The sequence below is a fragment of the Notamacropus eugenii genome, chromosome 1 (genome assembly GCF_028372415.1).
Source record: "Notamacropus eugenii isolate mMacEug1 chromosome 1, mMacEug1.pri_v2, whole genome shotgun sequence".
In the NCBI taxonomy this organism is placed as follows: Eukaryota; Metazoa; Chordata; class Mammalia; order Diprotodontia; family Macropodidae; genus Notamacropus; species Notamacropus eugenii.
Window position 1 is genome coordinate 423961910 of NC_092872.1, and position 22069 is coordinate 423983978.

At 39.6% G+C, this 22069-nt stretch overlaps 1 protein-coding gene across 1 annotated transcript in view; it reads right to left on the minus strand.

Moving 5' to 3' along the window:
* TOP1 (DNA topoisomerase I) overlaps nucleotides 1-22069 on the minus strand; it is a 117851-nt gene that overhangs the window by 18651 nt on the left and 77131 nt on the right. Inside the window, exons 8-13 of the mRNA XM_072631491.1 lie at nucleotides 20238-20338; nucleotides 13870-13985; nucleotides 8576-8697; nucleotides 6857-6979; nucleotides 1811-1998; nucleotides 1273-1417 (exon numbers count right to left, since the gene is read on the minus strand). Of these exons, the coding sequence (XP_072487592.1) occupies nucleotides 1273-1417; nucleotides 1811-1998; nucleotides 6857-6979; nucleotides 8576-8697; nucleotides 13870-13985; nucleotides 20238-20338 (795 nt within the window). The remainder of the gene's footprint in view (nucleotides 1-1272; nucleotides 1418-1810; nucleotides 1999-6856; nucleotides 6980-8575; nucleotides 8698-13869; nucleotides 13986-20237; nucleotides 20339-22069) is intronic.

The window sequence follows — 22069 nt, forward strand, 5'->3', positions numbered from 1 at the left end:
AAAATAAAAATGAATCTCATTAACCTTTCTCCTAAAATCCACCCCTCTTCTAAAGTTCTTTATTTCTGGTAATGGTACCACCATTCCTTCAGTCTCTCAGGTGTGTAACTGTGACATCATCTTAGGCTCTTAACTCTTTCTTCTTGTTCCATTTATCCAACCAGTTGCCAAATCTTGTCATTTCTATTCTGTCATATATCCTACATCTGACTCCTTTCCTCTACTTACAAAGCCACCAAAATCTCTTTGCTAGATAACTCCATTCTCCACACAGCTGCCAAAATGAATTTCCTTAAGTGCAGATCTGATCATCTTCCTCCCTGGCTCAATTAACTCCAGTGGTTCCCTATTGCCTCTAGGACAAAACATAAACTCCTCTATAAAGATCACAAAACTCTTCATAACTCCATGCCAACCTATCTTTTCAATCTCATTGGACATTACTGTTGGACATTACTGTACTCCATGATCCAGACAAAGTGAACTTCTACGTGTTCCTCACACATAATACTCCACGATGAGTCTCTGTGCTCATCTTTCCCCCATGCCTGGAATGTAGTCCCTCTAAATACATATGCATATGTGTATATCATTTACATATGTATCTCTCTCTCTCCCCCTCTCTTTCTCTCTCTCTATCTCAGAGAATCTCTCTTCTCTCTTCCTCCAAAGTGTACATAAAGCTCTGTCTTCTCCCTGAAGACTTTGCTGACTTCCTTCAACTGAGAGCCCCTTCCATTTCTAACTATGTGGTACTTAACTACTCCCTTAACATTCATATTATTCAGATGCAAGCTCTTTGAGAGCAGGGATTGTTTTATTCTTTGTATTTGTACTCCCAGTGTCCAGCACAGTGCTGGGCACATAGTAGGTGCTTAATAAATACTAACTTCTGTGGGCCTTAATTTCCTCATTTATCTGAACTAGATGATCTCTAATACTCCTTATAATTCTGAAACGCTATGGGTAGCTTCTTTTCATTTGATAATTCCCTTCCTGAAGTCAGATAAATGGAGTATCTAATTTCTAACTATGGGTTTCTTAAAAGATCATACTACAATCAAACATGCCCTGGGTGTTCACTGTAATGGGGTCCATCCTTTTAGATGGTGCTAAAGTATATCCATGTGAATATTTTAGCTGTTAAGATTTTTTTTTGTGGGATTCTTTTTTCAAAAACAAAGGGAAGATTCCCATGTACTCAGGTCTCCCTCCCAACACACAAAGACACACATAGGCTGGGATGATTATTATTTCCAGGTGCTCTGTTACCTTGATTCGTGAGCTCGGATTCAGCATAATGTACTTGATAGATCCTTGGATATTCTCAGTCCAGGACACCAGCCAGGTAACCTTGTTATCATGTCGAACTTCTTTCCATTTATGTCCAGGGGGAGGAGGAGGAACCTTGGCATCTCTACAGAGAGCAATAAGACAAGAAGGCATTTAAGTGAAGAGAAGTAATCAACAGTAATTACCTTTCCAAATCTATGAAGCTGGCTACGGTGTCCTAAAAAGTGAAAGGGAAAAAATACCCCCCCCCCCATATATGTAAGTATATATGTGAATTTATCTTATTTGCTCAAATTGCCAACTTTACCCATTCTCTACTCTTAGTAAAACATCCCTCAAATAGCTGAAATATTTAGCTGTATGTAATTTACACATTTCTAAATAGACTCTTGTTATGTTGGGCAATTTCAGAGTTATATGCCACCCCAATAAAGAAAGCCTTCCCATTTATTCTCCTTCCCACTCCCCTTTACTACTTTAGGGACTTAAGAAGAAAGCCAAAGACAATTGTGCTTACTTGCTACAGTTGATAATTATATCTTCAGGCATAATCCGCCTTTTCAACATTCCCATTTTGGGATGGTTGCCACGGCCCCGGAACAGACCTGGAGGCTCAATCTTGAAGTTGGCAATCCTCTCTCTGTGATTGTCCATCACACAGAAACCATATTCTTTCAATAGCCTTTCATTCTCCTCTTTGATTTTCTAAGAAAAGAAACAAAATATTAAAAATAAATGTAGATTTCAGTCATGTGTTAGGATATTTTATCTATTGGCCAATAGGCCAAAAGCACATATAGATTTTAAAAGCAATTAAAAAATTTGTTCAACTGAAACCTTAATTTGAGCTCCAATCATTCTGACTTCAGAATTATCACATGACACAAGTGATCTTTAATGACTAAAGTGTGAAATGATTTATTCCTCTGAATATCCAAAGTCTTACCCAAAAGGCATAATGGAATATGGAATAAAGATTACATCCTACCCCGCCCTCCCCCCAAAACCAGGATTAAAGAAAACATGGATTCCTCTAATAGGACTGCTTTGAACTTCCAAGCACAAGAATTATTTTATTTTAAACAATAATTTAATGATAATAATTTAAAATTAATAATATTGATATTATTTTAACAAATGTATAGAGTACTACACATTTTTATAATACTCTAAGTTTTACAAAGTACAACTTGTGAAATGAGATTCCAAATATTATTAATCTCATTTTTCAGGGGAGAGAACTTTGCTCCAGTTACACAGCTAAACACTGTCTGGGACTTCCTGGTTCTAAATCTAGCACTTTACCTCACCACAGCTGTCTTCCTTTTCATTGACCAAACTTTTTTTTTTTTTTTTGTGATAGTCATTTACATTTTAGTCAGTGATACATGCTGATGTTCATGTATCACTGGAGGTAGAGCCATTATTAAGGAATTTTTATATCTGGGACAAGTACCACAAAGCATTCTCAGAGCAAGCTTTATAAAAGTGGACCCCACTCCAAGGGAGGGGACAGAAACCTTGGAATACCCTGTAAGCTTACTGATGGGAAGGCTAATCTGTCCCCTCAGAGGAAAAGGACTACTGGGGAGCTTCCTATTTTAATTATGCTGATTACCGGATGCTAAAACCACTGGTTTCTTTACAACTGGCATTCTAGAAGCCTGATTATTGGGAAAGAGGGATGGGGATGGAATGGTAACACTTAGAGGAAGCATATCCTTTTCGTAAGGGGGTTAAGACCACTGAAATCCTATAAATGCCTAACATGTCAGAGGGACCACTAAGTGTAATTTCTGGATTTTACAAAGGGAAAAAATGATGCCTCCAATCAGGCAAGTGACTTTTTCAAATTCAAAGAGGCTGAGTTGAGAGTAGGGTCAAATAGTTTAAATTTCATGGACTGCCCAGCATTTATATTTTGCAGAGAAGATAAGAAGGACCTAGAATTAGTGTTATTAGAGGCTAGAAACAAAATTTCTGCCACTTCAGTGCTCTTTCAGCAAGATTGCTCAACTGTGTCCTCTCTCAGAGGCACAGATACCACCTTTGCAAAGCAGCGGCATTAGATATTATGATTCAGGAAAAGCAGGCATTCAGAGAGATGACCATGAGTCCTTTAGGCCAGAAGTTCTTAATGTGTTTTGTGACCTGGTCTTCTTTGACAGTCTAATAAAGTCTATGGATCCCTTCTCAGAATAATATTTTTAAATGCATAAAATAAAATGCATAGGATTACAAAAGAAACCAACCATCTTGAAATAAAGTTGTCAAAATATAAAAATAAAAGTTCATGGACACGGGAAAAGTATGAGCCACTTGAGAAGGCAAATCTCTGAAGGAAAGAAAAAAATCCCTGAAATGGGAGGCAAAGGTGTTGTCAGGAAAATATGGGCCTCTATGAGGAACAGTTTTCTTTTCCTCACTTTAAACCCCATCTTTCTTTGGTCCAATTGCGGTTCACTGCTGTTCTCTGGACTGCTTCTGCTCCCTGAGCAGCAAGATGTGCTCTATGGTGCCCCCTAATGCACTATTGCTTTTAGACCAGGACTTGACCTCCCTTTTCCACCACTCAGGCTGGGCCAGAGCTCAGGCCCCATCACACATGTCCTCTCTCTCCTCTTTACTCTTGCCTGATAAATCCCAGGGCACTGTCTTGGTGTTCTGCTTCAGCAGAAGTCCCTCCTCTCATCAAACAGCAATCAGTTCTTCCTTCTTATATTCCTGCCCCTGCCCCACTGTCAGGCGTGATTTCCCACACCTCTCTTCCACGCAAAGGGAGTACAAATGTAGTTAGCAGCCCTCTATATTCTCCACCCTTGGACAAATCTTGGGATGCTCTGTCCTACAGCCCTACTTAAGGGCCTGACTATAGGAAGGAAGCCAACTGCACTTCCAACTTTCCACTGTCATAGTGGTCTTGCTCACCAAATTAGTAAAGTCTTATTATACATTGTCAAACTCAGGAATGATCAAGTACCTCATGTCTCATATTGAACTGCCAAGCTTGTGTGCTTGCATTGCCGAAAGTCCTTTCCCTTTCTAAGTACAGATTAATACGTTTACGTTGTGTGGTGTCTGGACTTCTGTGAGAGAAGTCATGGGCTGTTTTGTGGCCCACTGATATTTCTCTTCAAGGGCCGATGGAGTTTATCAGAAAGTTAGGGGATGAGGAAGGAAGGAAGGGAAGAGTAAGAAAAACCAATCTCACTTGGAATAATTTTAAAATCTAGGTTAGCAATGGGTTAATCCATTTTGTTTAACTGTACTTCTTTGTTATAAGGGAAAATTCTACCGGTCAATTAGGGTTGTGAAGGAGTTATTAGTGAGTTAGTGGTTTTTTTTTTTAAAGACCAATAAAACATTTCTATTTTTAAAACAATAAAAAAAGTAAAGAAATCTCCACTAAGTTGCCCACAGGGACTATAAGAATTGTTTCAACAATGAACATTCATACAGAGAAATACGAGAAGACTTATATGAACTGATACAGTGAAGTAAGCGGAATCAAGAGAAGAAATTATATAATTACTACTATATTGTAAACGAAAATAACTTTGAAAGGAAGAACTCGGAATAAATGTGATAATCAATCAATCACAACTCCAGAAGCCTAATGATGAATCATGTTTCTCATCTCTTTCCCAGGGTACTGGTCCAGAAGTAAAGAATGAGTTATACATTTTCAGACACAACCAAGATATGGATTGGCTTTGTTTGAGTATGCTTACTTGTTACAAAGGAGACGTTCTTTTAGGGGGAGATGAGAGAGGGTCTTAATGAAAGGGAAGTAGGATAGTGATGTCATAAAGAAAAGAACATCAATGAAACATTGTGAAAATATACAGATGAGAAAAAAAGTTCTTTAGAAGACAAATAGGGTAGCATTAGTAATAATAACACATTAGTTAGACTTAATATATGCTTTAAGAAGCCAAGTTCTATGATGCAATAAGATTCATAATTTCACACATATACCTTTTTCTGTTTTTTGTTTATGGAAATACTCATATTCCTTTATATTTGTCAACTTCACAATAAAAAAGAAAATTTAATTATTAAAAAAAAAAGACTACACCTCCCTCATTTCCTTGCAAAAGTAGTATAGAATGTTGCATATAATGTCAGACTTGGCTGAGGTGGTTGTAAGTCTTCCTAGACTGTTTTTCCCCCTTTTAAAATTCTTTGTTTTAAGGGACTTTGAGACAGGAATATATTGGGAAATGGAGATGACATAACAACAAAAGACAGGAATAAAAAAGTTTTTAAAAGAAAAAAATAAGTGATATCTTTTCCAAAGGCAAGGGAGATTAGGATAATTTCCTTGTAAAAAATAATTCTCCAAGAATATGATGTTCAGAATTTATTTATACCTAAAATATAGAAAGATCAGTCAAAATGAAGTCCTCAGGTAAACAGATATCTCAAAAGTTTTAATAGCTTACAACTGCACTAAGACCTTTGGAAAACCCTACACAACTGCTCTAATCAGCAGACTCCAGGAAGATCATCAGCCTTTAATAGAAATGAGCAACACAAACTCTGAAAAAAGTCTATTAGCTGAAAATCAAAATAGGATTGGATGGCCTTGGCTTAGATGCCTAACCTGAGCTAAATGTCATTATAAGTTAATTATAAGGGCAGCTAGGTGGCACCAGTGGATAGAGCACTGGCCCTGGAGTCAGAAGGATCTGAGTTCAAATGTGGCCTCAGACACTTATTAGCTCTGTGATCCTGGGCAAGTCACTTAACCCCAATTGTTCCCCACCTCCCCCAAGTCAATTATATAAAATGCAGTTTCATCTTTATCGGTACCAGCAAGAAAACCCTGTCATCCTCCACCCATAACTCCCCCTCAATTTCGCACCTTTGCCCTAAATGGAGAAGACAGTACTAAGCGAAAGGATGTCAAAAGAAACCTTTGGGAGCAAGGCTACTGCTACTATGTTATCTAAAATAGGAAGGCATACCGAGGACAGGTGTCAACAAGGCCAAGGAAAGAGCGAGAGGGCTTAGTGCCAACATCAGGTATGAATTAATTACGTCGCTAATGAATTAGGGTTGCTCCATCACCTACCAAAAGTCCTGCTACAAAATCTTTGGGCTACAATTAGATCAATAGAACTCTTAGGTTTTTATTTGATTATTCAAAGTACTTGCTCATGAACTCTTGTTTGAAGAAGTAAGACTCAAACTAGATTTCTGTGGGGCAAGAATACTGTCCTACTGATAAATAAGTCCAGTCAAGAATGAGAAGGGAGATGGACTGATCAACCATTATAATTAAGGGCAGACTGAAATTACATAAAGAAGACTGATATAAAGTTAGAACACTTGGGTACAAAATCCAGCTTTCTCATTTCCTCACTATGTGACCTTTGATAAACAACCCAACTTTGTAATTTCCTTACCTGCTGTGGGCGTAACAACCAACATTTGCAGAGGATTGTGATAAAGATCAAATGGAAATCTATGTATAGCTAGAATCATAAAGTGCTATGTAGATGAGGATTGTGATTATTAGTGTTGTTGTGGAAAGGTTTAAAAAAAATAGACATAGTACCAGTTTCTCTTCCTTGCTCATTTGCTTCCTCGCTTCTGTTTGGGCTTTGAAATACTGGCTCATCTGGTTGAAGTCACACTTGCTAAGACTGGTGATATTATTTTTCTCTTCATTAGTCATTTCCTGGTGGGCAAAAATATGGGCCAAGTTAAAAAGAAACAAAGAAAGATAGAAAGAAAAAAGCTATACTTTTATTTTCTTCCATTTTACCTAGAAAAATTTCACTAATTCAGAGTGAGGTGCTGTGAGAGGTAGCTGGTCTGAACTAATAAAAAGTTTAGTTAAAAAGAATACAGTTTAATAACATTCACACAATAACTAAGAGTTTTCTGGTACAGGTCTGGTTCCTGAGAAGAAGAATTATATGAGATTATAAAACCAAGCACCAACCCAAACAGAGCTTCCTCCGCTCACATGGCAGTTAAACAAGGTTGCTTTTCAGGGATTTCAGAATTAGTGAAGTTTAATTATTATCCTCTAACCACCTAGCCAGTATCATCTGAAAGCCCCAGTCTGATATGAATGAAGGTTGAGCTGCAGAAGTAGCAAAAACAAATAAGCAAGAATAAAGAGGAAACAGCTGATATACCCTTCTGAGCTATCCATCCCTTCTCTAGTCAAACAAGAGGAACTGAGGCTTTCTCCCTACACTACCTGCCAGCAACTCTCAAAAACGTTACATTTAGTTGTTATTGGAAAGCCTTACTTTGATCAGATGATACACAAAGCTGTGTGTACTCTCCTGGCTACTGAGGCACTACACCACGTTAGTTCTATAACTCCTGGAATTTCTTTTTCCTGCTATCCACCTTTAAACACAGCTATTAGCCAAAGATCAGTCCTTTACTCTTCTCTGGCAGTGTCATCTACTCTCAGAGCTTCAACTGTCAATCTTTACACAAAAACCCCCCAAATCTTTGCCTCACCTTCCACACTCATGCCACACCTCCCTCTGGTTGTCCTGTCACAGAAGCATTTCAAACTGAACATGACCCCAAATGAACTCATCCTTCTCTTTTCTAATCCCACTCACTCTTTTCTAATTTGCCTATTTTTGTCAATGTAGTCATTATCTACCCATTGCTTTCATATAATCCTTCTAAGATAAGATATTCTATCTCATATTAGAATTACTTTTGTACACATGTGATTATTCCTGTTACATTATAAACTACAGAAGGTTACCTTGGTAAGGTAATGTCTGGGATCTTACCTTGAGTATTAGAAGCTCATTCAATAGTTATTAAATTCAACCAAAGGACTACATGAACTAGAGCTGAAGAAATCTGAAGAGGCCATCTAATCCAACCTCCTCATTTTACAGATGAGGCTCAATAAGGTGAAGTAAGCTGCCCCAAGGTCACACAGGTAGTGTCAGAGGTGAGACTTGAACCCAGATCCTCTCACTCCAGAGGCAGGGCTCTTTCCTGCTTGTCCAATCAAATATCATTCTAATTTCAAGGAACCGTTTTATCAGTTATCGGTATATTTGTCAGTTTCACTGGCACGGGCATGTTCTCCCTCTGATACAAAAATCAATTCTTTCAAACTTTAGGTTTTCATGACTTGCTGTGACCACATAGCATAACTTATAAAGACTTTCAGTAATTCTAACTCTAATGGAGAATCATTTTTTCCTATACCTTCTCACCTCTCTAGTGCCACTCTATAGTCAAGAGTTGGAAAGTTTCATTTTCTTAAAATCTGTGGGAGACATACCTTTCTCCAGTCCTTGAAGAAGTTTTTCCTAAAGATATCCTTAGTAGTGTATTCATGGTCAAGCATTTTTGCAAAGAATGTAGCTACTTCTTCTGCTTTGGGACTCAGCTTCATGACTTTACCTAGAGAAAAGGTGTTCCCAAAAAGAATTAGCCAAAAATTAAAGCCACAGGATGTATAAGCCCACCCCTTTTCCCAAGACCTGTGAGACTCAGATGGCTTTTCGAAATACCAAGTTATTACAGTCAAACACATTTCCTTGGTATTTCTTCTTAAAAAGCTCTGAAACAGGGCTGCTGAATCAGGCAATGTAGCCCCTAGGGAGAGACTAAAAACTCAGTAGATTCACATGAGGAAAGCTCAGCTCTTTCTGTGAAATGACATGTGTCTTTTCCAATATGACTATGATGAAGTCAGATCCTCTGCCCATTTACATATAGTTCCCTCATTGTGGAACTGAATATTCAGACTGAGCTTTCTGAGGACAAGAACTATGTCTTCCCCAGGGTTCTGTACAAAAGAGGTGCTTCGTAAATTGAGGAAAGGTCTTGGGGTTTCCAGAAGCTAAGGTAAGAGCTGAAAAAGACTTTAGGTCATCTATTCCAATCCTTTCACTTTCTACACAAGGACAGGAAGGCCCACAAGACTTGCCAAAAACCAAGCAATTAATTAGAGTCAGGTCTAGTTTCTTAGGTTTCTTGCCTCATTCCATTTCTGTTTTAAAGCAATACCAATTTTACGAAATGACTGACAGGCAAAGTCTGATAACTGTGAGTTTTATACACACTGGGCCTTTATTTATACTTATTCATTAGTAGAAAGAGGCTTTATTTAATTTTATTTACTTAATTTATTGTCCATCTTTGAAACAATATTTTTCTCTGGAAAATTTTTAAGGTAAATTTTAATATTCTTGGGAAATGTGTTTTTATAGAACTACCTTATGTTCATGGACAATCTGCTTCAATCCTCTTATTTTGGTCCAGACCCTTTCTGTGAAAATAGGATTTAGCTATAACTGAGTCAAAGTTCAGGCAAGGAGAAAGCCAAAGTTCTGTCAGAAAACAAGGATGTTATTTCAGGAGACAGCTGTAGCCTCAGTGGACTGTGGCTATCCTCTTTGTCTGAAATAACAAATTGTCAGACCTAGAAAGAACCTTAGAGATCACCTAGCTCATCAACTTACAAAGAACAAAACAGGCCCAGAGAGGGGAAGCAGTTTGCCAAGGTCACAGTGAAGAAACATGAGCCTATTTAAAAGTCACTATTAGTCACCCCTCCAGAACCAGCCAAAAGATGGCGCTCTTTTCCACACAAAGAGAAGATCCACTTTGAGATCATCTAACCCCAAGGAGGCAAACCAAAGGCCTAGAACCCCACGGAACCCTCGATACAGCTGTGGGAGACAAATTACTAGACACAAGAAGGGACTACAATAAAGCAAAAATTCCCAAGTAATAATGCAAACAATCGGATTTCACATATAAATGAATACGTTTGGTAATGTAAACATATGCCAGGCCACTGACATTCTGGTTGGAAAAAAAAGAGGCTTGCAGCTCTTTGTCTCTGACACTGGTCAGGATGGCCAGTCCTGACCTAAAAGCTTCGCTACACGAAGGGGCCAAAGGGCCCAGCAGCCACAGGAGTACGTTCTGACTCCTCCAGCCTCTGGAATGTTAGTGAGTTTTAAATGAGCTTCCCAGAGCTGATGACAGTTCCTTGCAGCATGGTGGTGAGAATGTGATATGGCTGTTCCTGGCAATGAAATCACTTTATGGAACAAGAGAAACACTGAGATCCAGGAAGAAAAAACTGCTGAGTCAGAGCTGAAAACCTGATGTCCCTTCAGGGAGAGGAGCTCATGCTCTTAGTCATAGTAGGGCCCTACCTCCCCGGCAGGTTTCTATGGGAATGGCAATCTGACAGGTGACTCAGAATTCTCTTCCCAAGAATACTTGCAGGACCAGTTTTGTGGGGGAGCTTGCACGAACGTGTCAACTCAAACCAGGGGAAGCAGAACAAGGGACTAGTTAGTCAAAAGGACTGAGAATATCCTGAGACACCGACATAGGACAGGGAGCCAAAGAGGTATCAGTGATGACTACAAATCTGAAAGACCAATACTAATGACCAAATGCCAAAAGAAAATGACTCCAAATTGACTAATAGAAGTAATACAGACAAAGGCCAAGCCTGTGATTTCAGTCTAGGGCAGAAAAAAAAAAAGAGAAGCCCTGAGTTAGGAACCTAGCTTTCTCTCTCAAAAAGGGAACATTCAAAGGCACCTCCCAGCCCACAGCCACAGTCTGGCACACCTAGGATTCTCTATCTTTTCAAAGTCATGTCTTTGGCTGCTATTCTTTACCTGAACAATGGAAGGTTGTGCTTTGAATGGTTATCTCTTCCTTAAGAGTTTCTAGGGAAAGATATATTGTAGGTTAACCCCCCAAACATTACCTTGCTTCCTAAGGAGCACAGATAAAAAAGTAATTATGTGCCAAATGTTTACACTTATACACTGACAGCCTTCACACGATGCCAATTCATTATGTTTGGTCCAACTCCCATTTATCTAATATAGGTAGACCTAATCCTTGTGTCCAAACTATTACTTCATCACATTAAAACATAGAAGAGCGCCTCCTAGGATGTTGCTTATGAGCAATGAACACTTAATTGCTATCTGAGGCAACTCTAATTGGAGTTCCCCACCACGGCTTCCTCCTCTACCTCTCACCTGTAGGAGACTCTTATCTCTTTATGGTAAAAATACAAATATATATGGCATGTGAACAGGTTGGCCAAGTCCTTGCCTCACAACACCCCTGTGAGGTAGGTACTGCAGGTAATATGAACCCAGCTATACATGCTACTTATCACAGACCTACGAACTGAGATCCATCCCAATTCTCCAATTATTAACTACCGGCTTACTTTGAGATCTGAACAATATGATGTAGCTCATGCAAACAGGGAAAACTTGTGATCATCATCCTGCATACAAGTTGCCAATAGTGCCTTCGAGCACATACCCAGTTCCATGGGTTTGCATCCACTGCTGTGGCCAATGGATCAACTGCCATCCAGGGAACAGAGTACCCTTGCAGTTGCCATGCCCCAGAGGTGGGGCCTCCAGCTACAACCAACATTAATTAAGCACCCACTCAGTATAGAGCACTATGCTCACCTAAAGGAGAGTCAAAATTTAGATAAGATATAGTAACTGCCCTTGTGGAGCTCACAGGCTAACGGAAGATAAGACACCAAGTAATATAATACACACTATTACACAGTGATCATTTTAGGTGCAAAACTAAATGAGCTATTACAGGTGTGAGGAAAAGGGTGGGCAAAAGCTGAGGTACGAAAGTACAGGGTGTGGCTGAGGAAAAGGAGAGTTTGGCTGCCAGTTAGAAAGAGGGGAGGAACATGAGATAAGGTTGAAAAGGCAGATTACCAAAGCTTTTACTAGCAGGCAGAGGAGTATAAACTTTCTTCCTTAGACATAAGAGAGACACTGAAGATTTTTGAGCAGTGAACATGATTGGGCCTATGCTTAAGAAATCCGGCAGTCGTCTGGATGGGCTGGACCAAAAAGAGAGGGGAGGCAGAATGTGTAAAGAAGCTATTACTATATATAGTTCAGGTGGGTGGTGGTGGTAGTAGGGAAAAAGAGGAAGGGACTGCTTTAGGATATGCTGCAGAGGTGAAATGGTCAGTACTTGGTAACAGAATGGATAGGAGAGTGAAGGATAAAGATAACATCGGTGTTACAAACATGGGAGACTGAGTGAATCAATCAATGAATTCAATCAAAAGGAGGAGCAAGTTTAGGAGTAAAGATGATGAGCTCAAAGCCAAAGCAGAGGCTAGAAGAACCAGAAAATGGATCTCACCCATTACTGCCTCATCTCAGATCATACAGTCACCTCTGTGTGCCTAGGAAGTTACAAGTATGCTGGCACTGAACCTTGAATAAAATCATAGTGTGGTTCTGATAGGACCATTGGTCCCAAGGGACGTTACTAAACTACAGGTACCACAAATACTCCTGTCGCACCTACCTCCCAGGATAGCTGAAAGGATCAAGTAGGGTCATGCACATGAGCCATTTTATAAACTTGAGAGCATAATATAAATGTCAACAAATTTTGCTTCTTCCCGTAATGTAAAACTTCATGTGCCTGGGGGATGTGGAGCACGGGCAGGACTTTAGGACTAGGGTTTCTTCTCATCTGTGTTCTCCCAAGTGACTGAGAGGAGGATCATTGTTGGGGGCCTCTTGTTGGGGGTGAGGGCTATGTTGTGTTACTGAGTCAGTGGCCTGGGATGCAGCTTGACTCAGCCTCCTGTTATCAATTGTCTGAGATCCTTTCTCCCCTTAAAGAGATGAGAGGAGAGCAGGGGAACCAGATGACTAGGACCAACCTTCATGGCATCATCCATCTGAAGCTGAAAAGCCTTCAATGGCTTTCTAATCCAACTCCTTCACTTCACAGATAAGCTAGCGCACACTGAAGCCCAGACAGCTTAAAAACCTGCCCAAGGTCACAGAGGCAGCACAGTCAAAATATGAACCCAAGCTAAGTGTCTCCTAAGCCAGTGTTTTTTCCGCTGCAATACAGGGAGTCCACCTTTGCAAATAAGGAGAACATGCTAATGGTCCTCCCCTCCCCTTTGGGACTTCAGATACTATGGTCTCAGAGCAAACAGAGTTACTGTAACTATCACTAAAAGTCCAGTCAGACTGTTTCCAGGGCACCCAGGTTACAGAGGTCTATGACAAAGATGGTCAAATTCTCCATTTTAGACCTTAAAGACCACTTCTGAGATGTATGAACTCAGAAGCAGATGCATATGCATATGTGTGCTTGGCTCAATCTGGTTTTCCCTCATGGACCCAAAGGAGAGCACAATTCTAGGTCCATTTCCTGTGACATTATCATGTCAATTTACTTTTATGTTTGCTAAACATGTTTGCATTTACATTTACTAAAAATACATTGCCATAAGTTTGGCTTTCCCTACTAATTCATTCACAGAGAGATCACAATGGAACAGAACATTTTAAAAAAGGTCCCTAGAATTACTATTCACATTAGAATAATCTTTAGAGCAACCTCTGAGTTTGAAAATGAAAACAAACTAAACTAGATCTTTCTTCACAGCACTGTTTTAATACTAGATGCATTTTATTAGATCCTACCGCCAACTCTGCCCCCCTGTAGAGGGGTGGTCACCACACCATCCTTCTTCATGACCACAACCCAGACAAATCCTGAACAACTCACCATCATAGTAGAACTTGACATTTTCTGGCAGAGGCTCGTAAGGTGGAGCAAACACAGGGCCTTTATGTTCCAGGAATTTCCACTTGATGCCTTCAGGATAGCGCTCTTCTTCCCACCTTTATAAGAGAGGGGGGCAACCTATATTAGCAATCACCTTGCGTAACATCACCCATCAAATGTCAAGGAACCTATCGTCTACTTGGTTGACTAGGATAGCTCAGAAATTCCAACTGTGTATCCTAAGTTTGCTCCTCAACATGAAAAACGAGGTATTCACGACAGTAAGTATAAGGAGCTCAGTACAAAAGCACGATTTGTTGGGGGATGAGGATGTATCAATCTGTAACAAATTTCAAAATGTAGGTTGCATCTAGCAAAGTCAGCAAGTTAAATGTCCCTGTCATCATCAACGCACTTGGTCTTTTAAAGCACTATTAAAATAGGCAAAGTTTTGTCTCTCCGATAAATAACCATTAAGATTTGGCAACTTCTCTCCCCACTTAAAACCGTAAAACCTCATAATGAATATTCAGGCTTCTCCAATGCTATTTTCACTTTTCCCCTTTTCAAAGGAAAAAAGTTAATTCTAAAGACCCCGCAAAAGGCTATGTCAGCATATACACGGATTCCATTTTCATTTTACTGCTCTGAAATTCTAACCAGTTTGGACACATAAAGCAAGACATATTTACACAATAACAGCAACACCAATATCAAACTAAAGAAATACAATTAGTATTCAAATAATATAACTGCAGTGCCATTAAGGTCATAGCATTCCAGAACTTAAAAGAGTTAAAAGGAACTTTCTACCTCATCTTACTCCCAAGCTCCAGAATTTTTTTTTTAATAGATGGGAAAACTACGGCCTGGAATAGTTGGGGGAGAAGAGCAAATTAATGGAAGGGCTAGCACCAGAAGCCAGGTTTCCTGACTCCCATGTTCCATGTTCTTTCTACTAAAAAACATTAGTCAAAGCAGTGTTTTCTACCCATGAGCAAATATATCCTGCCTGACTTATTCACAACCATCAGAACAGAGAAATAGCTATATGCTGGTGGTGAACAGACATGGCAGGAGAAAAAGTATGCTTTCCTCCCCCACCGCTTCCTCAAAACACAAAATGTCCCCAATCTTCAAAAATCTAGTTTTCCACTTCACATCAGCTTCTATGTGGCCCAGTTGTCTCTGTTTTACTCAAATACAATTTTCCCTATTTCATCTTGTCTAGTTGAAGCTCTCTGTATCTTCTAATTGTAATGGAGTCACTATGGGCCATCAGACACTTACTTGCTACCAGTTCTGTCTTAGCAGGAGGATTTGAGAACAGAATTTAGCCCTGTAATAGGTTATTGTCATAGGATCAACGTCTCCTGCTGTGAAAATAAAATCATTATTCAGGGATGGTATCCTAGGCCTCTGTCTGCTTTTAAATTTCCTGACAAAACAGTTCCAAGTCATTCCTAATGAAATTTTATAGTGAGGATTATCAGAAAGGGTGAGATGAGAATAGAGGGGTGGGGAGAGAGAAGAGGTTTGAAGAATGCTTGGTTAAAGAAAGCACCCAATAGGAAAGGGGCTGATCAGCTATAGGTAAATCAATTCTTACAATTTCATGTGAATATCAAAGTGAAACGGATCTTTGAGCAAATCACTTCCACAGCACCTATGGAATCCCAGCCATGTCAATAACTAGGACTCTTCGCTCCCTATATATTATGGTCATCTTTTACTAAGAAAAGCTCAACACTCAACAAGACTCTGAACAAGTCACATGTATCAGGTAGGAATAGTCAGCAACGATTCCAAACATTACTAAGTCTTTCTCTGTCTTAAAATTTTTTTTCTGGGGCTCTCTCTAGAAGGGCTTTCTGTAGTAAAACATAGGAAGCTCCCAAATTATAGGCGTTCATCTTAGAATTTTATGTTGTTTATATAACACCTTCTCCTTTAGTAACATTATCATAAGTGGTAGTTACATTTACAGGTCAGACCCCAGGGGCCTATTTTTGTTTAATGCGTATTATATTTGGAAATATATATTTACAATGTAAAGGGGTTGAACAAGCCTGCTACAGATGTCCACATTTCCACTGTATTACAAATAAACTTCCACTGTGAGGTCTTCTCATGATGTAGACGTGACCCAGAGCTGGGCGCTGGTGAGCACAGTGCAAGGCCTAGCAAGTTCGACCAAGCTGGAAAAGGCAGTTGCGGAGTTAAGAGTATGAGGCTGTTGTCTAAGGACCAGCATGGCCAAGTTCAAAGAGGTTCCCCACCAAGTTGGATACATGGTGATGAAGTTTTCAGCCACACTGAATTAGAGGCCAGCTACTAAGTATTTGGGGGAGGAGGGAAATAGGTTTTTGTACACTAGCTTAGGAGCCTAACCTGCATTATAACATTTCTTTTTTAAAAAAATTAAATAAAAAATTTCAGTTAAGAAAAATCTATTTTCTCTCCTTACCTCTTTCCTCACATCCTTATTGTTAAAAAAAATAAGAAAACAAAGGGAAAAAAAAGAAACCAAATACACATGCAACATTTCTTTAGGAATACAGCAGCACTGCTACTTCTTCAACTCCTGGAAGTCATCGAGGGGGCGGAGGTCAGAAGAAAGTGTGAGAAGCAGGTACATATGTAGGAGGCAAGTTTTCCCCACTTGTACACAACATTCTATTTGGACCTTGGGATTGCTCCCAAAGGTTAAGTGGCAGGAGCAGGATGTCTCACCTGTTTTTCCTTCTCCACAATCTAACCAGCAGCAAGAAAATAGTCTTACCTCCTGCCTCTCACCTTTGGCAGCAATTAAGAAATACAGAATGGTGTTTTGCTCTCTGTGGTTCCAGTGAATCTGTCCTGTCTATGGTATAAACCAGGGGTAGGGGACCTCCAGCGTTGGGGCCACATGTGGCCCGCTAGGTCATCAAGTGCGGCCTTCTGACTGAGTCCAAGTTTTACAAAACAAATCCTTTTATGAAGGGGATTTGTTGTGCGAAGTTTGGATTCAGTCAGAAGGCCGCACCCAAGGACCTAGAGGGCCACATGTGGCCCCAAGGCTGCAGGTTCCCCACCTCTGGTATAAACCAACCATTCCTACTAGAAGTGTACAGGAAAACCAGGTTTCTTTGCCTGGGCTGAATAAGTGAGGAAAAAAGCAAAACACCACAGTAGGTACTTTGCCCTTTACCTTATGCTAAAAAGTCTCATCTGTGCTGAAAGAATTCAAAGTAAAACTGATGAAGTGCAAACTTGTTTTACTAATACTGAAGTATAAATTGTTTTACAGGAATCTTGACTACCAGCAACAGTGAGTTAGCTTTTTTCCAACCTACTCCTCCCCACCTCCCCAAATGTCACCAGTTATAAAGCGCTTGTGTTTTAAATAAAGATCTGAGGAAATCACATGGGAGTAGACAGCAGAGGCCCATTTTGGCACCTCATTTTAGAAGGGACTCTAACTCAATGAAGGTTTGAGTTATAATGCCAACTGTGCCAGTGGCTGCCTACTGCTTTGTGTTTGTATCTGGCCAGGTAAGAGCAAAATGTAGAGTCCTCCCTTTCATGCTGAGTTTCCGTTAGAACGAGGTGGAGAATAAGTGAAAGGTTTTGTTAAGTTCTCAACGCCCCCCTCCCATCCAAAATCAAATACCTGCTCCACGACAGAACACAACTCTCTACAATCCTGACCAGGCCCCATCTCCCACCTCAAACCACCAACGTAAAGGGCAGTTCCCTCTGGTGACTGGATTTCTGCCATTCTTAGTTTTTCTTAGTTCTTAACAAAAGATTCTGCACACTCACTCCATCAGAGTCTCTCTCGGTAACTGTGGCTGTAATGGCTGCCCTCTTTTACATCATCCACAGGAACAGCTCATACAAGAACACAGCAGGTCCCATTTCCTGCACTGTTTCAGCCTACCAGTCCAGTGTTCCAGCTGAGCTGAGGAATAGCTAGAATGCCAAGCTTACCAAGGTCCAAGAGATTGGGACAAATACCTCACAAGCGAATAGTCAGCATATAGAGGGAACATAAGAAGTTTATCTGGATGCCCCATATAGTTCAAAGTGGGTGGGGAGGTTGGTTTTGGAAGTCATGACCTGCCAGTTGAGCTCAAGGATAAAGTCAGAAAGCAGATGGAGTTTTTTCAAGGATGTGAGTTTTGACAAAGTAGCACATAAACCAGATTAGAAAATCAACCTTTCAACATTTTAATTATTCAGAAGAGAATAACAATATTCCCCTACTGTCACCTTCTGCAGTTTGAATAATTAGAGGTGCTTCTGGACAGAACTGTGGGAAACCAGCCAGTACAACAAATACACCGGAATGGGAAGACTGACATTCATGCAGGACAAACAAAGCCTCTCAGTGACAAGCATTTGAAGGAGCAACAAAAACTGGCTGGGACATTCTAAGAGCTGACTTGAAAGGAATACAAAATGCCCCGAGAACGCTTAAGTTTTGCCCTGTAAAGAAATTATGAGATGCAAGTCAACTTAGAAGAGGAACCAGACCCAATTTGAACACAGCAAGCAGCTTCAGACTGGGAGGTCCCCATTGCCTGGAGGGAAAGTATAAAGATTAAAAGAGGAAAAAAGAGCACCTGAAAAGTCAGACTTTCAGAATATAGCAAATCTCCTTCATGTCTAGGATGGTGCAGGGGCTCTGGAAGCCACAGTGGCCCGTACTGAAGAGAAAGGAAAATGAAAGACAGTCGGGCTCACCTAGATTAGATAAAGCCTCTTCAAAGACAATAGTTAGAAAGGGGCTTCAGATCAACCCACCGAGCCATTCAGTTCGGCTTTTTCGTTAGGACTATTACAAGAGCTGAGCTTTTTGAAGGCGATGAAGAGAGATGATTTTAGGTAGACAGTAAGGGCAAGCAGTAGAAAAAAATGGAGGACTTGATTAGAAGTTATCAACAAGTGACACCATGCCAAGGGAAATGAAAACAAGACTGAAAGGTGATATCCAAATAAAATACATTAATAAACATTTTTCAAAAAGCTGAACTGAATTCTTGAATATAGAGCAAAGCAGTTCTATGGTGACAGAAGGAAACGGGTAGGTGTGTATTCCTTATTTCTGAATGAATCTGTCATATCCTCAAACAAACTGCATGATGCAAGTTTGACACTCAGGCTTCAATCCATTTCAGGGAAGTTAAGAAGTTGGGGTCCAGAGACATGCATCAACAACCTGGTAAAAGCTATTCATCTCTTGATCCATGATCACTCACCCACAAATCAATCAATTTTTGGTTAAGGTGAGATTCTAGCACTAGAGTTTCTTTAAAAAAAGAGAGAAAGAAATCTTCAAAGATTATTATTTGTCATGTGAATCCAAAGCACATGTGATTAGTTAAAAGTAACACTATAGTATCTAAAAAAAGGCAACAGATATCTTTTAATAAAGATTTAAGCATTCAATTGTTAGGTAGCTTCACAGTATAAGGAAATGTTATCGTACTAATGAAATGTTCCCCATGTCTTTGGGAACTAATATGCACAAATATCAGTAGGAAGAGAAGAAAGGAATCATGAACTTGAATCATAACAATAAAGACGATTTCCAGAAACTGGAAATATACTCAAGCTAGAATATACCCTGAACTCAATCAAATGGGGTAGGTGGGCATCTCCACAAGTAAGATACAAGACCAAAAACTTTACTAATTCACAGCACAGTTTGTGATTTTTCAATGATTTTCTTGGAGGAAAAGGACCATAAAAATATTCCTATCCTAAATGTATCTATTTCTGAGAAACAAATAAAACTGACACTTGCAAGAAACAAAAATTTTCTTAAAAAAAATCAAACCCACAGGGAAATAAACAGAAGAGCTTCCTAATTTGAGACAGGGCAGGCGCTCAAACCTCTTTGCTTTCTGAGTCCACTTGAGAAACTCCTTTCCCTTTGATTACATAGCTTTCCCCCTTTGCTATGCCAGGTGAGTACCAGTGCTTACTAACCTGACGCAATCCTCTCCTAGACAGCACGCTCCATCCTCTGTGGCTGCCACCTGCCAACCCTCGTATCAATGACTCCCTCCCCACTGTCACCCAGGCTCCACATGACTGTTTCTTTCTCTCTGGACAATGAGCACTAAGTACTGTTAGGCTCTATGCTCCAACCTGGAGGCTCTTCCCTTCCTACCCACATCTAAGCTAAAGCTGCTAAAAGTCAATCTAAGAGATCTAAGAAAAAAGACAGAAGCGAACCTGGAACCTTATTTCAGAAGATATTGTCTTAGAGGAGAATACATCTTCTACATGATCATCACAAAGGTGAATTTTCAAACTTGTAGACTAAATTAGGTAAGAGGGAAAATGGCTAAAATTTTAACCCAGTGATGACATGTTACCATTTCCATTTCTGCTCCTCCTCTTTCTTCGGTTTCTTCCTCTTGTTATCTGGTTCAGGAAGTTTCTTATCTTTGTTCTTGATTTTTTTCGCTTTATTGTCCTAAGAGGACAAGAAGAGAAAAGTGCTAAGTCATGGAAAGAAATGACTTACACTTAGCATAAAACTGAACCATACTCACATATACAATTTCTTGGAGACTTGGGGATCAGAATGTTTCACAGCATGTTTGAGTTAAAGCGAATTTTAGAGATCACCTAGTCCTCATCATTGTACAAGGAAGAAACCAAGGTGAAGAATGAAGATATTAATTCCTTGTGAGAGGAAGGTAGCTCAGAGGAGTGTCTACTTTTTTCCTTGACTCTACCTGGTTCTCAAGCACTTCTACCACTAGCAATATCTAGGTACCCATGTGGCCCAATGTTCTCACAACTAAGCTGGTGGGAAGTGATATATTACCATTATCAAAAGGTAATTACTTGAAATCATATTCAAAATTATACAATAAAATCAACATATTGTAGCCAGACAGACCTAAACAGCTTACTTATTTCTACATTGGCTTTTTCCCAAACCCCAGTTTCCATGAATCCATCAACTTCAGGCAATAGGATTAGAAGTGTAATGATCTAGCAAGCAAATATAAACAATGGAAACTCACTGAAACTTTTGGAAAGAAATAGAGTATGTATGCTCAATGCAAAAACATAATTTTCTTTAAAGCAAGAAGAGCTCTTAAATATACAGAAACATAAAATATTTTAAACAGCATATTATATCATATGCCACGTATATTTTATATATTAATATATTTCAGATCTTTCCTTACCCCCAGGAAAGTCAAGTTTTTGCATTATATGTTTATATATGCATATACATTTTAGCATTTATTCATGTCCATAATACGCATCTGAACTGTACTTAGATGAGTTGTATGAAATTTTTAAAAAGGAAGATGCGGTTCCTGGGAACGGATAAGAATCCTGAGTTTATTTAGATGACAAGCATTATTACCATTTAAACAAAAACAAGATGAAAGAAAAGGAAATATGGTTCAGTTAAGCCATTCTCTTAATAGCTTCTGAAAACCCATGCAGATGTTCACATCAGTAAACTACTGGCTACAGTAAAACTTTCAGATCTCAAAATGGAAAAAACAGCACTAAGGGACTTCCGGGTAATTTTCAGACTAGAAAAAATATATACTTAAGTTTACGCATCTGAGTTCCCTGCCCTGTAAGTAAGTAAGTAAGCCTGGTTCTTGTCTGATTCAGGGGGTTTGTCTTAATATCTTCTGTATTTATTCGTTTGGGGGAAGGGAGGGCAGCAGGAAAGGGTCAATAAAGACTGAAAAGAGATAGGATGGGACAATAAAAAAAGGCAACTGAATATCTTTTCCAAACGGTTTAACTAAGGTATCCATTATCCACAACCTTCCCTTCAATCTCAAAGACAATGTCTTATCTCGCTTTAAAGGGCTCAAGTATACAATCCTCTTGGTAGAAGGGTTAGTAACATAAAGCCAGAGTACAGAACACTAAAGCAAGAGCAAAGTCTTGGGCTTAAGCTGCACATTCCCCTCTAGATTGGTTTATGCCAATTACCTACATATAAAAGCACAGTGATTGGCTACCATGAATCACCACTCAACACCATTCTGAATTCCTTGGACTTGGCTGCCATACTTGTGTTACTGCCAGGAACAGAAAGTGGTCAGCAAAAAGGTGGCTGTGAGAACCAGGGAAGTGAGAAATGTATTCTCCTAACTGTTCTATGCCCATCTACTCACTACTGTTCCTAAAATGGTTTATTAAAAATGCAGTTTCAGGGGGT